This window comes from Neofelis nebulosa, chromosome 8 (assembly GCF_028018385.1).
Source record: "Neofelis nebulosa isolate mNeoNeb1 chromosome 8, mNeoNeb1.pri, whole genome shotgun sequence".
NCBI classification, from domain to species: Eukaryota; Metazoa; Chordata; class Mammalia; order Carnivora; family Felidae; genus Neofelis; species Neofelis nebulosa.
In genome coordinates, this window is record NC_080789.1 from 103,490,629 (window position 1) to 103,514,155 (window position 23,527).

Consider the following 23,527-nt stretch of genomic DNA (forward strand, 5'->3'; position numbering starts at 1 on the left):
ATTTGACAATAAATTTCATATATTGGGAAAAAAATTCAGCTTTTAGTTTTATTAATGTTCTCTTTTTTCCCCATTTTTTTATTGATCTCTCTAATCTTTATTATTTCTTTTACTCTTACTTTAGGTTTAATTTATTCTTTTTTTCTAGTTTCTTTCTTTCTTTTATTTATTTATTTATTTATTTATTTATTTACTGGGGAAGTGAGGGGAAGAGGAGAGGGAGAGAGATAATCTTAAGTAGTCTCCATACCCAGCATGAAGCCCAGCATGGGGCTTGATCTCATGACCATGAGATCATGACCTGAGCCAAAATCAAGAGTCAGACCCTCAACCAACTGAGCCACCCAGTGCCCCATTTTTTTTTCCTAGTTTCTTACAATCAAAGCTGAGGACATTCATTTTACATCTTTCTTCTTTTCTAATATAGATGTTTAGAATTATAAATTTTCCTCTAAATACTACTTCAGTGGCATTTCACAAAATTTGCTAACTTGTATTATCATTTTCATTTAGTTCAAAATACTTTTTAAAGTATTTTTTAAATGTGTATTTATTTATTTTGAGAGAGAGAGAGAGCAGAAGAGGAACAGAGAGATAAGGAGACAAAGAATCTCAAGCACAGAGCCTGATGCAGGGCTCAATCTCACAAACTGTGAGATCATGACCTGAGCTGAAAGCAAGAGTTGGACACTTAACTCTGAGCCATCCAGGTGTCCAAAGTTCAAAATACTTATTAATTTCCCTTTAGGTTTCTTCTGTTACCTGCAGATTATTTAGAAGTGGGTTATTTCATTTTCAAACATTTGGAGATTTCCCAGATATTTTCTGTTATTGATTTTTAATTCTATTTTTGTCAAAGAACATACTTCATATTACTTGAATTCTATCAATATTGGATTTCTGGCCCATAATATAATCTGTCTTGGTAAATGTACCATGTGCCCTGGAAAAGAATGGATATTCTGCTGTTTTTGAGTGGATAGTTTTTTTTTTTTTTTTTTTTTTTCAACGTTTTTTATTTATTTTTGGGACAGAGAGAGACAGAACATGAACGGGGGAGGGGCAGAGAGAGAGGGAGACACAGAATCGGAAACAGGCTCCAGGCTCCGAGCCATCAGCCCAGAGTCTGACGCGGGGCTCGAACTCACGGACCGCGAGATCGTGACCTGGCTGAAGTCGGACGCTTAACCGACTGCGCCACCCAGGCGCCCCTGAGTGGATAGTTTTATAAATGTCAACTAGGTCAAGTTGGTTGATAATGTTCTTCAGGACTTCTCTATCCTTACTTATTTTCAGTCTCCTTGTTCTGTGAATTGTTGACAGAAGGAATTAAAATGTCTGACTGTAACTGTGGATTTATCTATTGCTGTTTGTAGTTATATCAGGTTTTGCTTCCTGTATTCTGAAATTCTAATATCAGATGCATAATTATTTAGGACAGTTATATCCTCTTAATTGTCCCTTCTTCATTATGAAATGAACTTAAAATATTTTTTATTCTATTCTTTGATATAAAGTCTATTTGACTGATAATAATATAGACATATAAGAGTTATTTTACTTTATTTTTAATGTATTTACATCAGTACATTTACAATGATTTTAATCTAGGCATTTTTTTTTGTGGGTTTTTTTTTTTTTTTTTGCCTTCCTTTGGGTTAGCTGCATGTTTTGGGGGATTCTATTTTAACTCATTTGTTAGCTTATTAGCTAACATGCTTTTTTATCCAATATGATACTCTGTCCCTGCTAATTTACATATTTGGACTATTTGCATTAATGTGATTATTGACGCAGTTTTTTTTTTAAGTTTGTTTATTTATCTTGAGAGAGAGAGAGAGAGAGAGAGAGAGAGAGAGAGGATGAGCAGGGGAGGGGCAGAGAGAGAGGGAGAGAGAATCCCAAGGAGGCCAGAACTCACCATGTGGGGCTCAAACTCATGAACCCATGAGAATATGACCTGATCCAAAACCAAGAATTGGACACCTAACTGACTGGGCCACCCAGGCACCCCTGCCACAGTTTAGTTTTAAATATAGTGTCTTGCTATTTACTGTCTTTGCTTTCTTGGTTGTGTTTTTTGTTTTTTGTGGGGCTTTTTTTTTTTTTTTTTTTGCCTTCCTTTGGGTTAGTTGCATGTTTTGGGGGATTCTATTTTAACTCATTTGTTAGCTTATTAGCTATAACTCTTTGTTCTATTTTTTAGTGGTTGCTTTAGGGTTTATAGAGTACATTTTTGACATGACTCGCTCTACCTTAAAGTGATATTATACTATTTTGTGTCTAGCATAAGAATCTTATGCCATTTCTCTCCTCCTGGTCTTTCTGATATTGTAATACATTTTATTTCTTCATTTATTATAAACTCTGCACTCTCTTGTTATTATTACTATTTTAATCTCTCAGTTATCTTTTAAAGAGATTTAAATAAAAATTTTTAAGATTTCATATATTTATCAACATATTTATCATTTCTGATGTTCTTCCTTCCTTTAGGTAGATGCATACCTCCATCTGGTATCATTTTCACTCTTCCATAAGGGCTTCTTTTAACATTTCTTGTAGCATGAGTCTACTAGCAATAAATTCTTTTGGCCTTTGTTGGCTGAAAATAATGGTATTTTGTCTTTAAAAAAAAGATATTTTGGGGGCACCTGGGTGGCTCAGTTGGTTAAGTGTCTGACTCTTGATTTCAGCTCAGGTCATGATCTTGCAGTTTTAGATCAAGTCCCACGTTATGCTTTGCACTGACAGCACAGAGCCTGCTTAGGATTCTCTTTCTTCATCTCTCTCTCTCTGCCCCCCCCCCCACCACTCTTGTGTGCTCTCTCTACCAAAATAAATAAACATTTTAAAAAATAAAATAAAATAAAAATGATGGGTCACTTGGGTGACTCAGTTGGTTAAGCATCCAACTTCGGCTCAGGTCATGATCTCATGGTTGGTGAGTTCGAGCCCCGCATCAGGCTTTGTACTGACAGCTCAGAGCCTGGAGCCTCCTTCGGATTCCATGTCTTCCTCTCTCTCTCTCTGCCCCTCCCCTGCTCACAGTCTGTCTTTCTAACTCTCAAAAATAAACATTAAAAAATTAATAAAAATAAAATAAAATAAAACAAAACAAAAAAGATATTTTGCTGAATATAAAATTCTACATTGACAGAATTTTCTTTCAGTATTTTAAAGATGTTGGCTTACCATCTTCTTATTTGCAGTATTTCCTACCAAAAAATCTGCTGTTATCCTTACCTTTATTTCTCTGTACATAATAAATGTTTTTTGCTTTGGTTGTTTTTAAATTTTTCTGTTTTTTTTAATTTGATTATGACTGTGTTTTAGTTTTCTTTGTATTTCTTGTGCTTGTGATTTCTTGAGCTTCTTGGATCTGACTTTATATAGTTCTCCTCAAATATGGAAAATTTTCAGCCATTATTTCCTCAAATTCTTTTGGTCCTTCCTTTTTATCAGAGATTCCAATTGCACATGTATCAGGTTGCTTGAATGGTGCTCTGCACATTTTGAATTAATTTTTTCTCTCTGTGATTCAGTCTGGGTAATATCTATTGTTATGTTTTTGATTTTACTAATGTTTTCTTCTGCAGTGTCTAATCTGTCATGTATCCCATCCAGTGTGTTTCCCATTTCAGGCACTCTGGTTTTCATCTCTAGAAATTCCATCTGGGTCATTTTTATATCATCTGTGTCTCTACTTACCATGTTTAATCTTCCTCTAGCTTTTTGAGCATATAAAATACAATTACGATAACTGTGCTAATGTCCTTGTCTAATAATGCTAGCATTTAGGTCAGTCATGGATCAGTTTCTACTTTTTAAGTTTTTCTTCTTTCAATGGCTCATATTATCCTGCTTCTCTGTATGACTTGTCATGTTTTATTATATGCCAGACATGTGAAATTTACCCTATTGGAGTCTGCAGGTTCTTCTGTTTTTATGAATATTCTTGAGCTTTTTCTTGGAGTGAATTTAAGTTACTTAAAAACAGATTGATCCTTTTGAGTTTTTCTTTTAGTATTTGTTAGGTGGGACCAGAGCAGCATTTGGTTTGAAATAACTATTCTCCACTATTAAGGTAAGACCCTTGTGAGTACTCAAACTAATGTCCCATGAATGACTATATTTTTTCATCTGTCTGGTAGGAACTAGCACTGTCTCCATTCTGAGGTGAGTACCAAGTACTATTGTCTCAATCCTTTTGGGTAGCTCTCTCCCCAGCCTCAGGGAGCTTACACTTGTGCTAATCTGTACCCAGATGACCACTCCAGGGGATTGCCCCTCTGCATATCTCTGAGTTCTCTCTCTGTACATCTCTCTCTCTTGCCTGCTACTCTGCCCTGTAAACTCTAACTTAGTCTCCCTCAGTCAGCTTCATTTCTTCAATTCAAGGTGTTTACAGGCTCCACCTAGTTTTCTTCTCCCTGAGCCATGCCTGAGAATTCTCTTAAGGGAGTAAACTGGACAATCGTAGCATTCACTTTGTTAATTTCTCATTTCTCAGGGATCATTGCTGTTTATATCCTGATATCTAATGTCTGGAAAACTGTTGTTTGATGTATCTTTTCCAGTTTCTTAGTTATTTTGAACAGGAGGGTAAATCCAGTACCTGTTAGTGCATTTTAGCCAGAAGTAGAAATCCTGAAAATGTTGGGGAGAGGGTGCCCAGCACCTTATTCCAGGGTTTAATTATCCATATTAGTAGGGGCCTCTTCTGGGGTCTCTACTGAATGCTCTCTACTGAGAAAATCTAGTTCTCTCTACTCTGGCTGGTCTGAACACAAAGAGTTGTGTGAGCTCTGGAAATTGCCCACCTTGCAACATTCTGATAGTGCTCATCCTACATTTGTATGGCTTCGTATTGAGCAACAGTCTTAAGGGCAAACACATCCAGATTTCTGGAGCTCTTTCTCTATGCATTCCCTCTTTTTTTTTTTTTTTTTTTTTTTGTGTGCTCTACCCTGCAAGTTCTTGCTGCCTCAGTGTCCCTCAAACACTGGTCTCTGCATCCTCACTCTGATCTCTGGGCTCTGCTTGAGTTCTGCTTTCCTTCCCTGTGGCCTGGGAAGTGTCTCCAGGGAGAAGGAAAAGGTGATGCTAGAATCCATCTCATTTGTTCCCTTTCTTCCATAGATCACAGTCCCATGCTGCCTGTTACCCATGTCCAAAAATAATTGTTTCCCCCATTTGCCAGTTTTCTCACAGTCTACAGTGGGAGCACAAGTCCAGTACAAGTTTCCCTAGAAATGGCAGAAGCAGAAGTCTCCAGAGTAACTGCTTTTTTTTTTTATGACAAAATGCAAATAGTAATATTAAAAGTGGGTTTTTTTAATGACTATGCCCCACCCCCACCAAAATTCTGATCACCCCTCCACAGAGGGCTGAGCCCTTGTTCGAGAATCGCTTGCCTAGTAAAATCCATGGATTCAAAGCCTTGAATTCAACAACATGTATTCAGACATTTTATAATATTTATTATGTAGCAGGCACTGTGTTTGGTTCTGAATATACAGAAACCAGTAAGGCACCATTGCTGCCCCAAGGATTCCACTCTCAGTGTGATCTCCTTGTCAAAATTATTATGATATTGACCCGGGCAGTGACAGAGGCATGTGCAAAACATTAACAAGGTGAGGATGGGGCAGGCAGCAGAGACGGCGGCACATGTCCAGCCTGGAGACAGGTGGAAGGTTGCTGGGGATTGCTTCCGGAGGTGACATTTAAGCTGAGTCCTTAAAGATGGGAAGCAACTTGCAGGCAAAGAGAGGACAGTCAGAGCAAAGACAGGGAGGCAGAACCAGCACAGAGTGTGCCTGAGAACAGCAGGCCATGTGGGGTTCATGAAGCAAAAATCCCCAGAGAAGGAGAGGCAGGAGATAAAGCCGGAGAGGCCGGCAGAGGTCAGACACCAAGGGCCTGTCGTGCCACACTGGGGAGCCTGCCACTGAGGGCTGAGTCTTTTACATAACTCTGCATGGTGGCTGGCAGAGAGCATGCCCGCCTCAGCACGCAGTAGGTATTATTAGATGATGATCATGAAAGGCAAATCTGAGAAACCGCAAAAGTCTGAGCAGAGCCAAAATCCCTTACGTTCTGAGGCTCCAGAAAGTTATCTGACTCCTCTGCCCCTTTGCAAATTCAGCTGAGATGTGCTGCCATAGTGGTCAGCCAGACCTGAGGTGCTGCCTCCTTGGCAGTTGGCTAGACCTCTAGGCTTGTGCATATGGTGAAGAATAGTAAGCAGAGGAGGGAGGCTAGAGAGTAGGGCTGGAGAGAGAGCAGGAGAGACTGAGAAAAGAACGACAGAGAGCCAGGAGACAGGAAAGCACACTGAGTCACAGCAAGATGGGGGCTCAGCTTGAAGGATAGATCAAAAAGATAATTTCTGGGGTAGAGAGGAAGACATGACCTCCTCCCAGCAGACTCTGCAAATCCTCCAGCAATTAAGCCACAAAGCCGAGCATCCAGGCCTCCCTCGCTCCCCAAGAAAGGGGCTGCAGGGAGTGGAGCAGGGTCTCCCCTGTGAACTTACGTGGTGATTCAGACACATCTGGACCACCGGTGGGCAGGCCCCAGCAGAAGTCTACTTGTCTGAAGCCTGAGGAGGCTCCATCCAGAAGGAAAAAAGAACTGAACTGGATAAGCTTGTCCCATAACAAAGACTGAATCCTCTGCAGGCAGGGAATCTGAAAATAAAATTGAAAGGAATAAACCACCAGGGGACAAGTAGTACCCTTTAATGAGCAGAAGTATAAAGAAGGGGGACTAAGATGCTCATTCCTCCTTTGAAACAGAACATGAAGAAGCTTCCTCTCCGGCCTTCAGGTGGTAAGCTGAAGTGAGAAATGTCACAGCCATGGTTGCCAGGGGGAGGCGGAAGGAAGGCTGATGGACAGGGTGGTCCATTCAGATGCCCTGCGGCAGTCCCGGGCAGGAGCAGGGTCACATACTCACAAACACGTGTGAGGCATGCTGGGGAGCTCCAGAAATAACTCGGGGACAATTTATAGTAAGGTGAAGTCCCTCCCCACATGAGCTGGTAGAGGCAAAAACTCAGGAAATTTGGATCATGCTAATGGATCCCCACTTATGTGGGTGAGGCCTGGGGAAAGTTGACTTCCACTAGGAAAGAACGAAGTATGACTCCTCCACGGACAAGCTAGCGGGACCACATGGGACTCCTACCCGCAGAAGTTGAGGATCTTTGTTCTGGTCAAACTTTTTCTCTTGAATCCTCCCACCTGAAGTAAGCTTTATGAGCCCAAATACCCCTTTCCCTCAGCTCCAGGGTAGGGGCTCTGCTTAATCCCTCCCCTCTGCCCACGCCCAGGTCACACCCAAGTCTGTTGAGCACACTCGACCCCTAACCACCAGGCACAGGTGTGTTTTACACACAGGTGCCTGTCTGAGCAAGAAGGAGGGAGAGGCAAAGGGAGGTGGCCAGGCCTCTGTGCCAATGTAGCTCAAAGGAAGACCGAGACTAAATCTATAAAGACACTAAGCACAAAGAGTTATTTTATTTTCTACCTTATCATCTTCTGTATTTTCCAGATTATCTATAGAAAAAGGCTAATATCACTTTTTCAAAACCAAATATGAAAGATACAAATGGACACTGCTGTTCACAATCTACATGACCCCTGTGGTCACTCTGAGGTGTTTGAGTTTTAATATGTCATAAACAGAAGTCATAGAAAACAACCCACTTGGTGTTACAGAAGTGGTCCCACGGTGCAGGTGATGTGCCAAATTTGAGCTATCTACATAATGTGGTACCCCACTCAGGGACAAAGACCCTGTCATGGAAGGAGACAGACATTAACATTTTTTCCTACTCACCTCCACTAACTCTTGGCTCATCCAGAGAGAGTGATTGACAACCGCAAAGGCTGCTGGGCAACTATGTGAAAGAGGGGTCCACAGAGAGGCCTCCTCCACCTGTTACTCTTTTCTCTATCACTTCACATCCATAGGGGTCCCTAAGCCCCAGGAGAAGGGTCAAGTGCAAATCTGGTAAACCAAGAAGCCCTAGCAGTTGTCAACTTAATTAGCCTTCAGGAGAAATATATGGATATATGAGCACAGTGGAGTTGCTATAGAGACAGGCCCAGGAGGCGCATTTAGAACAGGGCCTCATCACATCACCCGATAAAAATAAGACTCAGGCTTTTTAATAGAATGAATTACTTAAGTTTTATATTTAACAGGGACGATACCAATGCTATTACTGGTTTTCAGAATATTTTAGGAATCTAGACTGCCTGCTTCTACATATGTTAACAGCCATCACAACATATGCTCTGGTGGTTGGGAATTAAGAACTGGGAGCCCATGTGTCTCTCCCACCCCTTGAGATGAGACAGAGTCCTTCTCACTTTGGGCTTGTCCTCCCTTAATTGGGTGATAGATTTCCAATATATTTCAGATAAAGGACTGAGGGAGAGCTATATTGTGCTTTGCACTGGGCCCTTTGCATATATAATTGCTAATGCCTATAACAGTCTTATGAAGTAATGATCTCATTCTGCAAATGAAAATAATGAGGTTCAAAAATTTTTGCAATGTCACAAAGCTAATAGTGGAGTTGGGATTCAAATTCAGGTGTCTTCCATCCAAAAGCCCATTGCTTTATAAGACACCACCCACAATCTCTGCACAGAGAAGAATCTGAGAAAAGGTGGATCTAAAGAGATCTACCACTGATATATAGTATTGACCTTATTATAGCTTAGACTCTCCTCTGAGGCAACCCTAAAGTGGATAGGTTCCAAGAAGAATCCCACAGTGAGGGCGATGAGCACATCCCCAAGTATCCAAGGCAAGAGTTCATTTCAGACTAACTTCTTACCATCTTGCATGCTTCTTGGATGCCTCTTCCCTACCGCAAGCATGATTATTAATACGATGTTCCAAACTGAGCACCATTAAGAGAGCATCTCCACTGCTGTTATGTATATGAAAACTTAAATTTATGAAATCAAGCTGGAGATCCAGGTGAAGGTAATTTTATTTTGTCTTTGGATTATTCACGATTCTCCTACTTTGCAGAGACTTTTTTTTGTATAATTTTCCAACAAAGGCCTACATAGTAGGCTCAATCTGTGCCACAGGTGCCAGCCATTCCTTATTGTAGGAGAGGGGGGTGCTGGTGATTGTAAGGCTGGGCACAAGGCAATGGAGGTGACAGGGAGGGGAAGGATGGTTGGGAAGCTGGGGGGCCTGATGGTGAGGGTGATCCTAAGCAGGGGTGCATATATCCCTCCCCATTAATTTTACCTGCAGAGGATAATGGCAGAAGATGTTAGGGCTTCCAGGGATATGAGAGAACATATCTAGGGCCAAACTGAAATGCACGGCTTGACGGAAATTCTAACCACAGCATCAATTCAAATGAATGAGGCAGCAAGGCAGAAGGCAGGGAGAAGTAGAGACTGGAGACTTGAGCCCAGACCCGAGCAGGAGGCTTGGAAGCAGAGGGGAGGAATGGTGTCTGAGAAGAGTCCCTAGGCAGTGAGACTCATCCTAGGAGGTTTCCCCAGGCTGCCTGTAACCTCCAGCCTGTGTGGGAAGGGGAATCCTTTTGTGCTATTGAAATAATTCCATGATGTACTCTTAGCATAGAATGAGCTCACTAGACTCTGTGGGCCCCAGCCAGGTAATCTCACTTCTACTATAGGCAATCGTGCAGGGATTAAAAGCATAGGCTTTGGATTTAAGCCAATTTTCTAGGTTCTGGCTTACAAGTTCTGGCAAGTCCCTTAAGTTCTCTACAAAATGGGAATAATAATAGTCAGATGCCAAGGATGAGCCCAGGTAGGAAAATGGCCAGTGGGCTTTGTTGGGGGCCAGCACAACTTCCACCCCGTTGGCTGGGTGAACGCCATGGCCAGAACAGCGAGCAGAAGCGTGACCCTAGCCCTCTCTTCCTCGACAATCCTAGGGACCACCTCCCCACCCCTCACCACTGAATCTCTGTTCTCTCCCGTTAAAAGGGATCAGCTTTTCAGTGTCCCCTGAGCCTACTTTGCCCTCAACCATGCACTCTTTCCATGAAAAGGTCTCTAGGGTAGCTCATAGGCCACTGTCATCATCTGACACCAAGCTTTCCCCTATCACTATCTTTACCCTTTGCCCTCTAAACAAGGAAGCCAGCACTGCCAGGCCAAGAACTTTTGCCCAGTTTGGGTTGTGGGTGGCCTCTTACCTCCCTCTTCCCCTGGGCCCCCAGCCAAGTCCTCCCTCCCTCAGAGATGCTCCCTGCTCACTTCATTCCTGCCTCATAGCTGGAATGACAGTGGCTCCCAGAATCCCTGGGGTGTGGGGAGGGTGATGGGGGTCTGGGGAGGCAGCCAGGCCCAGGAGCAGATTAATGTTACAGCCTTGGATAAGTGAGCTGGGCCAGTTGACGTCAGGGTGATGATGGGTGGAGGGGAGGGCCAGGCTGCTGAACTATAAAGATAGGTCAAATCAAATATAATCGACTCGGGACGGAGCAAGCGGGCAAGCTAGACACCGTCCCCAAGCCATGGTCCCTACCCACGGCTCAGCCTGGGTCCCTCTGCTCCCGACCCGAGTGCCCAAAGCAGGCTTTGGTTTCATGTCAGCAGCCTTCATCTGCCTTCCAAAAATAAGCCCCTGCCGCCATGCTGAGGGGAGAAAAACAAGAAGGGCGGTATTTTTAGGGCCATTAATTCTGACCACGTGCCTGAGAGGCAAGGTGGATGGCCCTGGGACAGAGGCTGTTCATCACTATGTCCCGGGGAGCAGGACGTCTTCAGGGCACGCTGTGGGCTCTTGTCTTCCTAGGCGTCCTAGTGGGCATGGTGGTGCCCTCGCCTGCAGGCACCCACACCAACAGCACGCTGCTGGACTCCAGGGGCTGGGGCACCCTGCTGTCAAGGTCTCGAGCTGGGCTAGCTGGAGAGATTGCCGGAGTGAATTGGGAGAGTGGCTACTTGGTGGGGATCAAGCGGCAGAGGAGGCTCTACTGCAACGTCGGCATCGGCTTTCACCTCCAGGTTCCCCCCGACGGCCGGATCAGCGGGACCCACGAGGAGAACCCCTACAGTGAGTGCAAGCTGCAGCCAGTTGGGAAGCTGGGGGCTTGGGTGCAAGCAAGGCTAAAAGATGAAGGGGACTTGCTCTGGTGCATGGGGCCTATTATAAAGGGGACAGAAGTCATATTCTCTATTTGGAATCTTATAAGCAGAGCCACCTCCCCCAGACTGACTTTGACCCTGCCTGGGTGCAGGCTTAATATGCTGAGGTCCAGGCATTCTGGTGTCCTTTGCCATCACCCCACAGAGCCCCCGTGGCATCCATTACTTCAGTGTTAAAGGCACATCTGTGCCCATATAAGACCACCTGGAACCAGCCAGGAAGCCTTAAGGCAAGAGTAGTGAAAATAAGTAAGGGTTTTTGGACCAGATTCGACTTAAGCTCATTTTTATTTAGCTTCCCTCTTTAAGAAGGACAGGAAGTATTTTGCAAAATTTCTCACTGAAGCGCATCTTTCCCTTTATTTCCACCTGCCCTCTCCGTCCCCAGGTCCTTGTCCTGCAAGTTGGTGGGTTGCTGCATAGGTGCATTCCCGCATCCAAGAGGGGTTGGGGGCTGCAGGATCCACACAAGCCTTCAGTCTTCCGTGTGCCTGCAGTGTTTGCAAGATTAGATGAGTTGAAATTTGTTGAAGCACGGAGAGTATCTACTTTATTAAAAAGCTAATTAGCATTCATGTTTCTACCCCAGGCAAGGACTTCATGTGAAGTCTGTAAAAGCTAATCTCATGTAGATATGGCTGCAATCCCTGACCCCGATGTCAGAACTTCCCCAGCGGAAGTGGATCTTTGACAGTAAAGTGGCAGGACTTGCCGAGTCCAAAGTGAGATCAGGGATAGAGGTGATGAAGGGTCTGGCTTTCTAGGAGCTGGGGGATGGGCTGAGGTGCCCTTGTAGTGTCGCCTCTAGATTGATGTCCCGCTGAGCCCTGCACAATCCTTGGGTAACCTGGCCCCCCTTTCTTTGTCAGGCCTGCTGGAGATTTCCACAGTGGAGCGGGGTGTGGTGAGTCTCTTTGGAGTGAAGAGTGCCCTCTTCGTTGCCATGAACAGTAAAGGGAGATTATACACAACGGTGAGTCCACTGGGCTGGGGGATGTCCAGGCTATTTGAGGGCTACAGCTTACACAGTTGAAGAAAATGCTACAAAAGCTTGCATGAAGAAGTGAATATTTGTCTAGAATAAGAAGGAAGCATGTGAGCTCATGCTTCATGTGTTTCATGTGCTTCGCGATTAACTGGCTTCTGCTTTGGACCATGTTTTTCCTGAGCCTTCCAGCCTTTGTAATATTAAATAGGAACCGTAGGTCAGGAGGCTGCTGGTTCTGAAGGAGACCTGCACCCTGGCATAAAGCTGTCACCCAGCCTTACGGTCGGGTTTGACCCCCTGAACTGGAGAGGTCTGGAGAAGCAAGCCTGTCTTTCAGTCCGGGTGCTGTTCCCCATGACCCCGAGAGGTACCCCATCTAGCGCGCAGTATGAAGAGGAGAGACGAAGGAACTTGAAGTTTTACTCTATGGTTTTAAGCCCTCTGACCCCTGATCCTGTAGGATGGAGAAACATCCTCTTATTCCACCCTCTGGACTGGAACCCAACCTCCAGCCCGCTCCCCATCACAGATCACCCTGGGAAGGTGAATGCCGGCCCTTTGGTTAACCTAGTTGGCTTCTAAGTGCATTTACTAAAACCTCTGCTCTTATTGACCCCCGGAGTCCTGGGTCTCTCCTCCTATGATTTGGCTTATTCCAAAACTACGGCGGGGGGTGGGGGGGAACAACATCCTTATGAAGTTGAAGACACTGAGAGTTCTTTCGACAGAAATTAGAAGGAAAAAAGGTAGACCGCTGAGCAATTGTGAAGGAATACCAGAGTTATTTATGGGGAGGGTGTGGAGTGCTGTTCTACCTCTCCTTGGAGGCAGACTGAGCACCAGGAAGTGAGCAGAGATCTGGGATTGGTGCCTGGTTCTGGCGAGGCTATACCTACACGAGAGGCCTATTACATACCCAAAGGGGAGCTCAGGTGGTCTCTTCCCTGTGATCTTTAAGTTTACTTACTTATTTTTGAGAGAGACAGAAAGGGAGAGAGAGCAAGTGGGGGAAGGGACAGAGAGAGAGAAAATCCCAAGGAAGCTCTGCACCATTAGCAAGGAGCCCGATGCAGGGATATAACCCACGAACCATGAGATCATGACCTGAGCCCAAAACAAGAGCTGGATGCATAACCAACTGAGCCACGCAGGTGTCCCTCCCTGTGACCTTTAGTCAAGGAGACAAGGCGTGGATTAAAAGTGGGCGTTGGAAGTAAGAGGAATAGCCCTAGGCTAGGTGGTACCCTGAACCAGAATTCAGTCCCTGGTGTGTTCACCAAGGGCACTTCTGCAGAGCCGTGAAGTGCATTACCTGCAGAGCCCTGAGGCAGGTCTGCACACTGCCCTGACAGGACAGGAGACCTCAGGAACCCAGTGTCCCATCTGTAAAGGGAGGATAAAGTTACATGCGCCTCCCAGGGCTGCCGGGAGATAATGCTTGGAAAGCACTCCACAGGGTGCCCTGCAGACAGTAAGTACTCAATACAGAGCAGCTATCATATCAGCTGATGCGGCGAGGCACCCTGCCATGAGGTTCTGCACCCTTCTTTCCTAGAAGTGACATGTGTGGGACATTTTGCATCCCATCACCTTGGCAGCTTGTTAAAAGTACAGATTTGCAGGGACCTCCATCAGAGATGCTTATTTGGCAGGGCTGGGATGGGGGACCAAAGATCAGTTTGTTTGTTTGCTTGTTTGTTGTTGTTGTTGTTGTTGTTGTTGTTTTTAAGCTTCTCTGGTGTTTCTATAGACAGGCAGGCTTGGGACCACCAGGCCACACAGCCTTTGGAGGGCGGGGCAGGTGAAACCCAGCATGAGGTTTGGAATCCTCAGACACCCCCTTTCTTTCTCAGACATCACTCTGTGCAAAGGTGCTGGAGAAGATAGGAGCCAGCCTGGGGCCAGCCTAGGTTTGGGTGAAGCAGGGCCCCTCCTTGTGGAGATAGTCTTTCCAAAAAGCCCTTACTCACCAGCCTGCACCGTGCCTGGGATCCCGCCAATTGGAGAGCCAGGAACTGGGGTTGTTGACTAAGGCACCCTCTGCAAGGGACCATTTAGCAGGTAGATCTCCTGGAAGGAAGGACAGAGTGCAGAAAGCATTACCAGAAGGACTTTCAACTTTGAGGCAAGGAGAGGGCACAAATATAGGAAAATGTACCCACTTCCAACTAGAAATCCATTACCCCGGTAAGAGAACCTATATGACATTCAAAAATCAGAGCTTTAATCACAGTCAGAGGCACTGCACAGGGGTAAAGCATGGAGTAGCAAATGGGAAGGAGCCACCTTCCATAAGTAAGTGTGAACTGACTCCTCATGTTGGAGACACCCCTGCACCCCTCCCTCAGGGGCACATGACTTCAAAGGGGGTCAGGTGGGCCCCTGAGCTGGAGGGTTCACGAAATGAGAGAGTCCAGGGAAAAGGGGGGCTGTCCTGAGGGAAGGCTTGCTCATTCTGCACACTCTACCCTCCCCCTCCCACACCCCAGGAGCACTGAGTCCGGGAGCACCTTCTCTAGGGTGGGAGTTTGTCCTCCCTGGAGCCCAGGGCTGGGCAGGCTTGTGTAGGAGAGTGGGGCTGGACCCAGGAGTGTGGCCCAACTATGCCCCAAGCTTGGACAATTGATGCTTTGTGTGGCTGTGCCCCAGATGCTTCCAAACCACCTCTACCCCCTCCCGCTGCCCCTCAGGGGCCTGTTATCACAGTCTAAAAAAACAATTGCCAACTGATCCCCGGAGCCAGGAAGACTCCCGCTGGGTGATGATTTCATTCACACTATTTCCCTTAAGCCCCTAGAGCTGCCTCATCTCCCCAGGCTCAGCTGCTACCGCCTGCAGCTAAATGAGATTTCTCATGGGGGGAGGGGACCCTTGCACGGGGTGGGGACAGGAGACTACTCATGGCCAGAGAAGAAGAGCTGAGAAAACCCACCTAGGAAAAGTGACTTCCTGCATGTCTCACTTCTAGGAAAGAGGGGCACAGAGCCCCATGGCAGGATGCCTATTCCCAGCTGAGACAATATAAATAGCCGTCCTGGTATTGAGCACCTATTGTTTGTAAGGCATCTTGCAGAGTACTTTCCAAGCATTATCCCCTAGCAGCCCTGGAAGGGGCATGTGGTCTTTATCCTCCCTTCACAGATGGGACACTAGGTCTCTAAATTCGCACAATCAGTGCTGTGTGCAGACCTGCCTCAGGGCTCTGCAGGTAAGGCTCTTGAAACCCACAGAAGAAGTGCATCTCACGTACAGATTGGGACCCAAATTCCAGCTCCTGCCCCACCTACCTTCCACTACCTGCTTAAATGTGGGGCAAAATCCCTGGCCTTCTCTGGGCCTGGACCTCTGCTCTCTCCATGTAGACAGAGGCAGAAATCAGTGAATTCCAATGTCCTTAATGCTTTTAAAAATAAAATTGAAAAAAATCAAGGAACCCCACTTAACGATTGGTGGTCGGCCTGGGCACTCTCTACAAGAATCCCTTGGCCAAGAAAAAAATGCATACTGACAAAAAGCTAGTAGGAATTCAGTAATGCTTTTAAATGATTTTAGTTTTACTATTTATAACTGCATCTACATCCTTTTAATCAATAGTAGTATGACAATGTGCAGAGAACACAGTATTTGTTTCATCCATCAAGGCCTTTGCTTATTCTGTGGGTCATTACACTGGGAGAGGGGAGGACCAAGCCATGCCTTCATTCAGCTGGCAGCAAAGCTCATCCAGCAGAGAACAGATTCCTGAGGGGATGTGTTAGCACCTGCTGGGTAGAAGTACTGGGGGAATGGGACCCGAGAACCCTGAAGACAACTCTCCCCGACACACGGCCTGCCTGCTACAAGGAGCTGCACAGGATTGACAAGAAAGTCATGCCTGCTGAAAAGCTTTTCAAACACATCTAAATCGACAATGCCATTGTGTGTTAGGAAAGGGGGTTACAATATACAGACCTCTTGGAGCTGAGAGATGTTATCTATTTCTCCATTTCAGCTAAGGACAGAAAAAGAAACAGAGGCTGCAGGAGGAAAGGGTCTTAGGAAAAAGAGTCTTTTTTTTTTCTCTCCATTTCCCACCTCCTTAAACACCACCCACCCTTGCCCCTTCCATGCACACTCACAAACCAGGAGGAATAGAAGAAGCAAGTGGCTCTGGGTTAGCCCTGGGAGGAAGAGCTTTAAAGACACACATCCACTTCCACCAGTCCGGGTGACTTAGCTCTGCCCGAAGACAAGAGGATGGATGTTTCATCCAGCCCAGACCGCATGGGGCATTTCTGCCAGAGGTCACAGGCTGGAACAGCCCTCTGCAAAGCCCCTCTGCAAAATGCCCTTCTCCATGGTAAGAGCCGATCGCTTTGGAGTTTGGTTCCACATAAGTCTGATTAGACCTACATGGAATTTAAGACGTTGTCACACTGGGGCCTGAGCCCCGGCAAACCCAGGAAATGTGATCTGGTGGAATTATTTTCATTTGTTCAAGTAATAATATATGGTAGCTGCTTTTATTAACATGACGCTCACGTGACATGAGTGCTTTTCTCACCAGAGCTGAGGAGTCACCACTCTTGGGTCATGAGAACCGGGCTCAGGATGCAGTAGACGTGGATTAAGAGGCTGGGTCTGGATACCAGCTCAGGCATCAGTCTGGGCAGCGGGAATACCCACTAGCCTGAAGCATCAGCTGCTTCAAAGGGTTTGGGGAAATGGTCTTGGCCTCCTGCCACCTGAACCCCAAGGACAGGGCAGAGGGGTACAGAAAGAGACAGGCAAAGGAAAGACAGAGCTTTGAAAGCAAACTTCATCCACTTCTCTTTTTTCACTTTAGATTTGTACCCAGTTCTGGGGAAGGCCAGGAATATGAGCAAGGCTAGAGAAAAGGAACCAAATGGACAGAAACAAAAGTGGGGAAAATTGTTTTAAAGGGCAGGAAATTTGAATAATCAAAATGCAATGAGCGGAGAACAAGGCACAATGTGTACAACCACCAGGATGCACATTTAACCAATGTTTGAGGTTAAATGTTGAGACACTGTGAAAGGCTGGATTCTTAAATTGAACATGTTCTAGAATGGAGGATTTGGGCAGATGCTCTCAGAATTTCTTGCCCGAATCATTCAGTTCCTCTTCCTTTCCTTCCTCTCCCTCACACCCTCAGCCCCAAGGTTTGATTTCCTCTCTAGAGTTTGCAAACCACACGCAAATCCTCTCCCTTAACCACCATCTAGATCAGAAATGAATTCTGGAGACTGAGGGCAGGTTGCTCTCCAGGGATGTACAAGTTAGAACAGAGGGAAAAGTGGCTGGTGGCAGGGGCTAGGACTACCAGGACACAGGGGGACCACCCGTTTTTGATATAAATGTTTTCTTTTCTTTTTTTTTTTATATAAATGTTTTCTTATTCCACTTCCTGGCTCAACTTGTATCCTGAATTTCTTTCCCACTTTAAATAATCTACTTAGATGACTAGGTAATGCATGAACACGGTTTAAGGTGGGGAGAAAGGTGTAAAAGAATATGCCATGGGAATTTAGTCTCCTTCTCATGCTCTTTGAAGCCACTAGTACCTCCCCAAAGATGTCCTGGCTCTTTATGTATCATCCCAGGAAGACCCCGTGTCCCTGTGTGTGCACCCTCACTGTTATTTTAAAGGTCACACAAATAGGAGCATACTACACATCGTTTTGAACCTTGCTTCATCACTTAACAGTATGTCTTTGAGACCATTTCAAGTCAGTGCCCACAAAGGTTTCATATTTTTCCATGGCTTAATAGCATTCAGTTGTGTAGATCTGCCATAATTGAATTAACTACTCCCCTCCAAATAGACACTTTGTTGTTTTGGGTCTTTTACTATTATAAATAATGCTGCAGTGAGTAACTCTTGTACATGAGTGGGAGTGTGCTAGTTAGATACATTCTTACAAGTGGAATTACTAATCAAAGCTATATTCCTTTTTCATTGTTGTAGATATTGTCAAATTTCTCTTTATAGAGGTTATAACAATATACACACCCACAGACATTAAATGAGAATTCCTAGTCTTCATGCATTCACCAATGAAAGAATATTATCAAACATCTGATTTCTTTTTTTTTTTTTTAATTTTTTTTTTCAACGTTTTTTATTTATTTTTGGACAGAGAGAGACACAGCATGAACGGGGGAGGGGCAGAGAGAGAGGGAGACACAGAATTGGAAACAGGCTCCAGGCTCCGAGGCATCAGCCCAGAGCCTGACGCGGGGCTCGAGCTCACGGACCGCGAGATCGTGACCTGGCTGAAGTCGGACGCTTAACCGACTGCGCCACCCAGGCGCCCCTCTGATTTCTTTTTTAATGTTTATTTATTTTTGAGAGAGAGAGAGAGTGTGTTCACAGAAGAGAGGCAGAGAGAGGGGGGCACAGATGACCAGAAGTGGGCTCTGTACTGACAGCACAGAGCCTGACAAGAGGCTTGAACTCACAAACCGTGAGATCATAACCTGAGCTGAAGTCAGACACTTAACTGACTGAGCCACCCAGGTGCCCAAAAATCTGATTTCTTTTAATCAAACAATTAAAAATGTGGTCTCACTGTTAGGACTTACATTTCTCTCATTAGGCGTATTTTCTCATGTCCAAATGCTAGTTGTATTTCCTTTTCTGTGAATGGTCTGTTCATAAACACTGTCCAAGGGTCCTGAATATAGTAACAAAATGTACTCTCTGACACAAATGCAACTATTTTTTAACTGAGTTTGCCATTTACATTTTTGTTTTGTTTAAGGTAATTTTTTCCAGGCAGAAGTCAAATGTATTCCTTTTGCTTTTTTTATGGCATCTAGTTTTTTGTGCCCTGATCAAAAAGATCATCCTGACTCAAGATTATTTAAAAAAATTTTTTTCTGGACTCATGAGGTTCTTTTTTTTACATTTAGGTCTTTGCTACTTGTAGAATTTATTTTAACATAAGGAATGAAATGATAAGTCAAATTTTATTATTATTTTTAATTATTGTTATTAGATATTACCCAGCTGTTTCAACACCATGCTGTCTCCAGTGATTTGAAACTCCACTTCTATATTAATTTCAAATCCATTTTTATGTTATATTGCTATATATTTGGATCTACTTCTGGACTCTGTATTTTGTTCATCAATCTTCACCAGACTTTTAATCAATGTAGCTTCGTTTCTCATTTACCTTTTACAGTTAATCCTGAGATTCTATTCTCCTAGTGGTGTTGCTTCAGAGCTTTGCCCCTCAAATAGTCTCAGCTTCTGTGGCTGCTTCTACCTCTCATGTACAGGTAAAGAGGCCATGGCCCAGAGAGACCCCAAAGAGCAGTGCCAGAGCATCAGCCTCTGTGTATCCTAGTTCTGTGTTCTTCTCATGCAAGTTCACGGTCTCCCAGTCATTCAGTCAATAACTGCAGAGCTTAAAAGTGGAAATATCCAATAACCCACAGCAGGTTTTGCAGGAATAGCAATCCAGGGTAAGACAAAGTCCTTTAGAGCTTTTAATGCAAAGTAGTTCATGATAGAGAATAATTATAGTAATAAGAATTTTTTAAAAGTTTACTTATTTTGAGAGAGAAAGAGAGGAGAGAGCACATGTGAACAAGAGAGGGGCAGAAAGGAAGAGAGAGAATCCCAAGCAGACTCCACGCTGTCAGCGCAGAGCCCGATGTGGGACTTAATCTCAAGAACTGTGAGATCATGACCTGAGCTGAAATCAAGAGTCAGATGCTTAACTGACTGAGGCACTCAGATACCCCCAATTTTTTTTTTATATTTTACTATGTGTAGGTGTTACACCATGGACTTCCTGTACATTATTTCAATTAATGCTCCAATTCTATGACATAATTATTCTAAATGCCCCCACTTTACAGATGAGGGAACTGAGACTTAGAAGGTTAAATCACTTGCCCAAGTTCACATAGCGAATGAATTAAGAGGTGAATCATCATCAGCATAACCTCAAAGTTCCTTACAAAGGAAACTAAAGGTTGTAAAAACCCAAATTCCCTAGTGTGGTATTAGGAAGCCAGTTGGTGTGACTGGCTAAAGCTTTCACATTCACCTCAAGTAAATTAATACATGTAGAAGTGTCTTGTAAACAATAAACTGGACGCCTGAGTGGGGAAAGGGGTGAGAGGTGAAGGGCAGAAGGTGAGTGTGGTGTTCCTTCCTTACACCATGCTGTACCTTTGCTCACTCTTATGCTACATTGAAGGAGCCGGTCATGTATGGGTGTCCATTTGTCCTCCTGGCATCCCTATTAAGTCATCATCCACTCAGGGTCACATACCTGACAAGACACAATCCTTGACTCGGGGAACTTGGAGTCTATTGAGAAAGAAGAAGCTGTCCCCAGGGATCACACACTGTTGTACATGCTGTCTGAGAGGTGCGTCCAAAGAGCTGTGGGTATCTGGGAGCCCAGGGAACTAGCTCATCACCCTCTGTTCATAACAGGAAGAGGCTCTGGTCCATCCCCCGCCTCCAGCCAGCCCAGGGTGCTCATAGTACGATTCCTTCAGAGAAGGTCAGATGACACCTTTGGCACAGCCGGCCAGCCATTGAGTGGGCTTTTTATAGCCAATGGCCTCAGTCAGCAGGAAGGAGTCAGAAATTACACCCCACCTCTCTTTTTGTTTCATTCTGTGTTTCAAGATTGGATCTCAGACCTCCTGGTTCTCACCTTGCTCTCTCTTCCTCTAGACTCTACAGAGCCACTCCCTATACAAAACACAGAAATCCCCCCAGCCTCCCTCGGCATTGGCCCTGCAAGTCCGGGAAGGAATGGCCTTCTTTTCTAGGAATAAAGGAGGGCGTGGGTGATGCATAGGGAATGAACTTGTTGATGTGTGGCAGGAAGTTTAGTGCTCATTTTCAGAACAGGTGCTCCACACGCTTCTCTACCAAATTAGCACTGGCCCCAGACTCCATGGCACCACCTGCCACAGAGGGAACCTGGTTCTCTTCTCCATAAAAATCACTGCTCCTTACCATCTCTGTTCCTGAAGTTTTCTAGAGAGCCATGAATGTCTAGGAGGCACCAGGCATCTTCTGGGCTCAAAGTCAAAACCAAGAATGGGCATCTTTAAGGGGTGGCAAACCTGGGAGGTAAACTGGGAAAGATGGAGTGAGGGGGCAACGAGTGGAAAGAAGAAAGGGTTAACATAGTCAACAGATAGCGCTGGAAAGGACTTAGGGAATCATATGTCCCCACTCCTCCTCTAACTGCCCCCCCACCTCCTCCCCAGACACACAGCTTGCAGGAAAGGGAACCAAGGCTGAGAGAGGAGACTGCCCATGGTCACACAACTAGGAAGCAGAAAACCACTAAGTAGAGCCTGGGGTCCCAAACCCATTCCACTAGACCACCTCTCACAGTGGACTTGGGAAAAGCCTATTATATCCTTTTATGGTTCTTTCTCTGATGGAATAAGTTATCAGCTAGGTGCTTGGTGGAAAGTGCCCTGAACTGAAAATCAGGAGATCCACCCCATGTGACACAGACTTTCTCCATCCATGTCCCTGGGCCTTGATTTGCTTATCATGAAGAGGAGAACACGAGAGGGGTCCAAAAGAGCTTGGAAGTCTCTTCCTTTGTGCCCTCCCATGATTTGGTTGGCCTAGAATGGCCTAGAATGGCTCAGTTTCCTTGCTGGCTATCTTACGAAGGGAAGGGAGGTGTACCCGGTAGAGGGCCCACTACACCTCATTTATAATTGAGCCTCTGTTATTTGTCCATTTCTTTTGCAGCCCAGCTTCCAAGAGGAATGCAAGTTCAGAGAAACCCTCCTGCCCAACAATTACAATGCCTACGAGTCAGACCTGTACCGAGGGACCTACATTGCACTGAGCAAATATGGACGGGTAAAGCGGGGCAGCAAAGTGTCCCCGATCATGACTGTCACTCACTTCCTCCCCAGGATATAAGGACCCTCAAAGAAGGCTCACAGATTGAAAGCAACATCTTTTGTTTTGGAATTTTGCACAAATGAACAATTCCCCTTACCTCCCACCCCCCATGACTCCTCAGTCAGGCTTTTCCTGTACTTGGGGAGACCTGAGTTGGTTCCCTGGGTGACCGGACCCCATGGTATGTAACCAACCCAAGAGAGAGGTTGCGACCAACATCCTAGAATGGCAATGGATGCATGCTGTGACCTCAACTGAGGAAAGAAGGTACATGTGGCATATGACCACGTGCACAGGAAAAGGCCAGGGTGGGAGTATTCGTGTGTGTTGATGTATATCCATACATCTTCATGTAGATGGTCTGAGAAAAGGCATTGCAGAGCATTGGGTTTCTTTCTCCCAGTATCATTGCTGCAGGAATCTGCCTGCAAGAATGTCACTTGTCAAACCAGCTGGATTGATGTGTGTGCCCATTCTGCCTCTTTCCAATCATTCTTCCATCCAGAGGCCACTTAGTGCATGCATGGGTTGCATGGGTGGTGGGGCACAGCTGTCCTCTAAGGGTAGGGAGGGCAGGGTGGGAGGAAGTAGGGTTTAACTGCAAACCAGAAAGAAGGTGGGCAGGTTCCAAACTTCCTGTCTGTGAGGGCTCTGAGACTGCCCTGTCTGGGGAGCTGGGGGAGAAGGGATGATCTTCTTCTTGGAGAAAAGGGGTAGAGCAGTGTCTCGGGCAGTTGGGGAAGGCCTGCTGGAAGCAGCGGAAGGGACTGGATGTTCTATGGAGTGCCATTCTGCCTGGAGGATTCAGTGCTGCGTGTGGCTCCAAGAACAAGCTGGGGCCAGGCTGCCTGCCCATAACTTTTCCTCACTTTGAACTGGGTCTTATTTTAACCTCAGATGACAAGGATCCTAATAATGGCAACCTGTTTGGCGAGGGGTGAGGGGATGCAAAATAGGGCATGAAGGAAGTAGAGAGGCTTTGGACTGCAGATGATAATTCCTCTCCAGCTACGTCCAGGAAACTCACCCAAGTCCTCATCTGATACTCTCACTTCCTTCTTGGTCATCATCAGTTTGCATACACGCTGATGCCTGGATGCAGTAGAATGGGCACCATGACCTCCAGAGTTTGCCCCCTCCGGCCCCTCTACAGTAAGAGAAGAGTGATAATCCTGTGAAATCAAGCAGCCAAACTGAAACAGCTCCTTGCTGTACAATGCCTTCTTGCCTCCTGTCCTTTGAGAGTATTTAAAGCAGAGGTTCCCCAAGTGACTATAAATGTTGTCTGCCTTGGAGCCTTCAGATTCCTGAACCATTGGAATGTTCCTAAATCTGAAACCAGAGAGAGCCATATCAGAGTGCAAATATTTTCGGCATACATGAACCATCAAGTTACAAAATGACCTGACACCCTGCTGCTTTCAGGGGCCCCTGCAAGACAACCCCTCATCTGCTGCAAAT

At 45.4% G+C, this 23,527-nt stretch overlaps 1 protein-coding gene across 1 annotated transcript; it reads left to right on the top strand.

Annotated features, from left to right (window-relative positions):
• The first annotated feature begins 10,444 nt into the window (after positions 1-10,444).
• Positions 10,445-22,604, top strand: FGF6 (fibroblast growth factor 6). The gene is made up of 3 exons (XM_058743980.1): positions 10,445-11,076; positions 12,038-12,141; positions 21,908-22,604. The coding sequence occupies exons 1-3, from the start codon at positions 10,731-10,733 to the stop codon at positions 22,082-22,084; spliced, it is 627 nt and encodes a 208-aa protein (XP_058599963.1). The 5' UTR covers positions 10,445-10,730; the 3' UTR covers positions 22,085-22,604.
• The last annotated feature ends 923 nt before the right edge of the window (positions 22,605-23,527 follow it).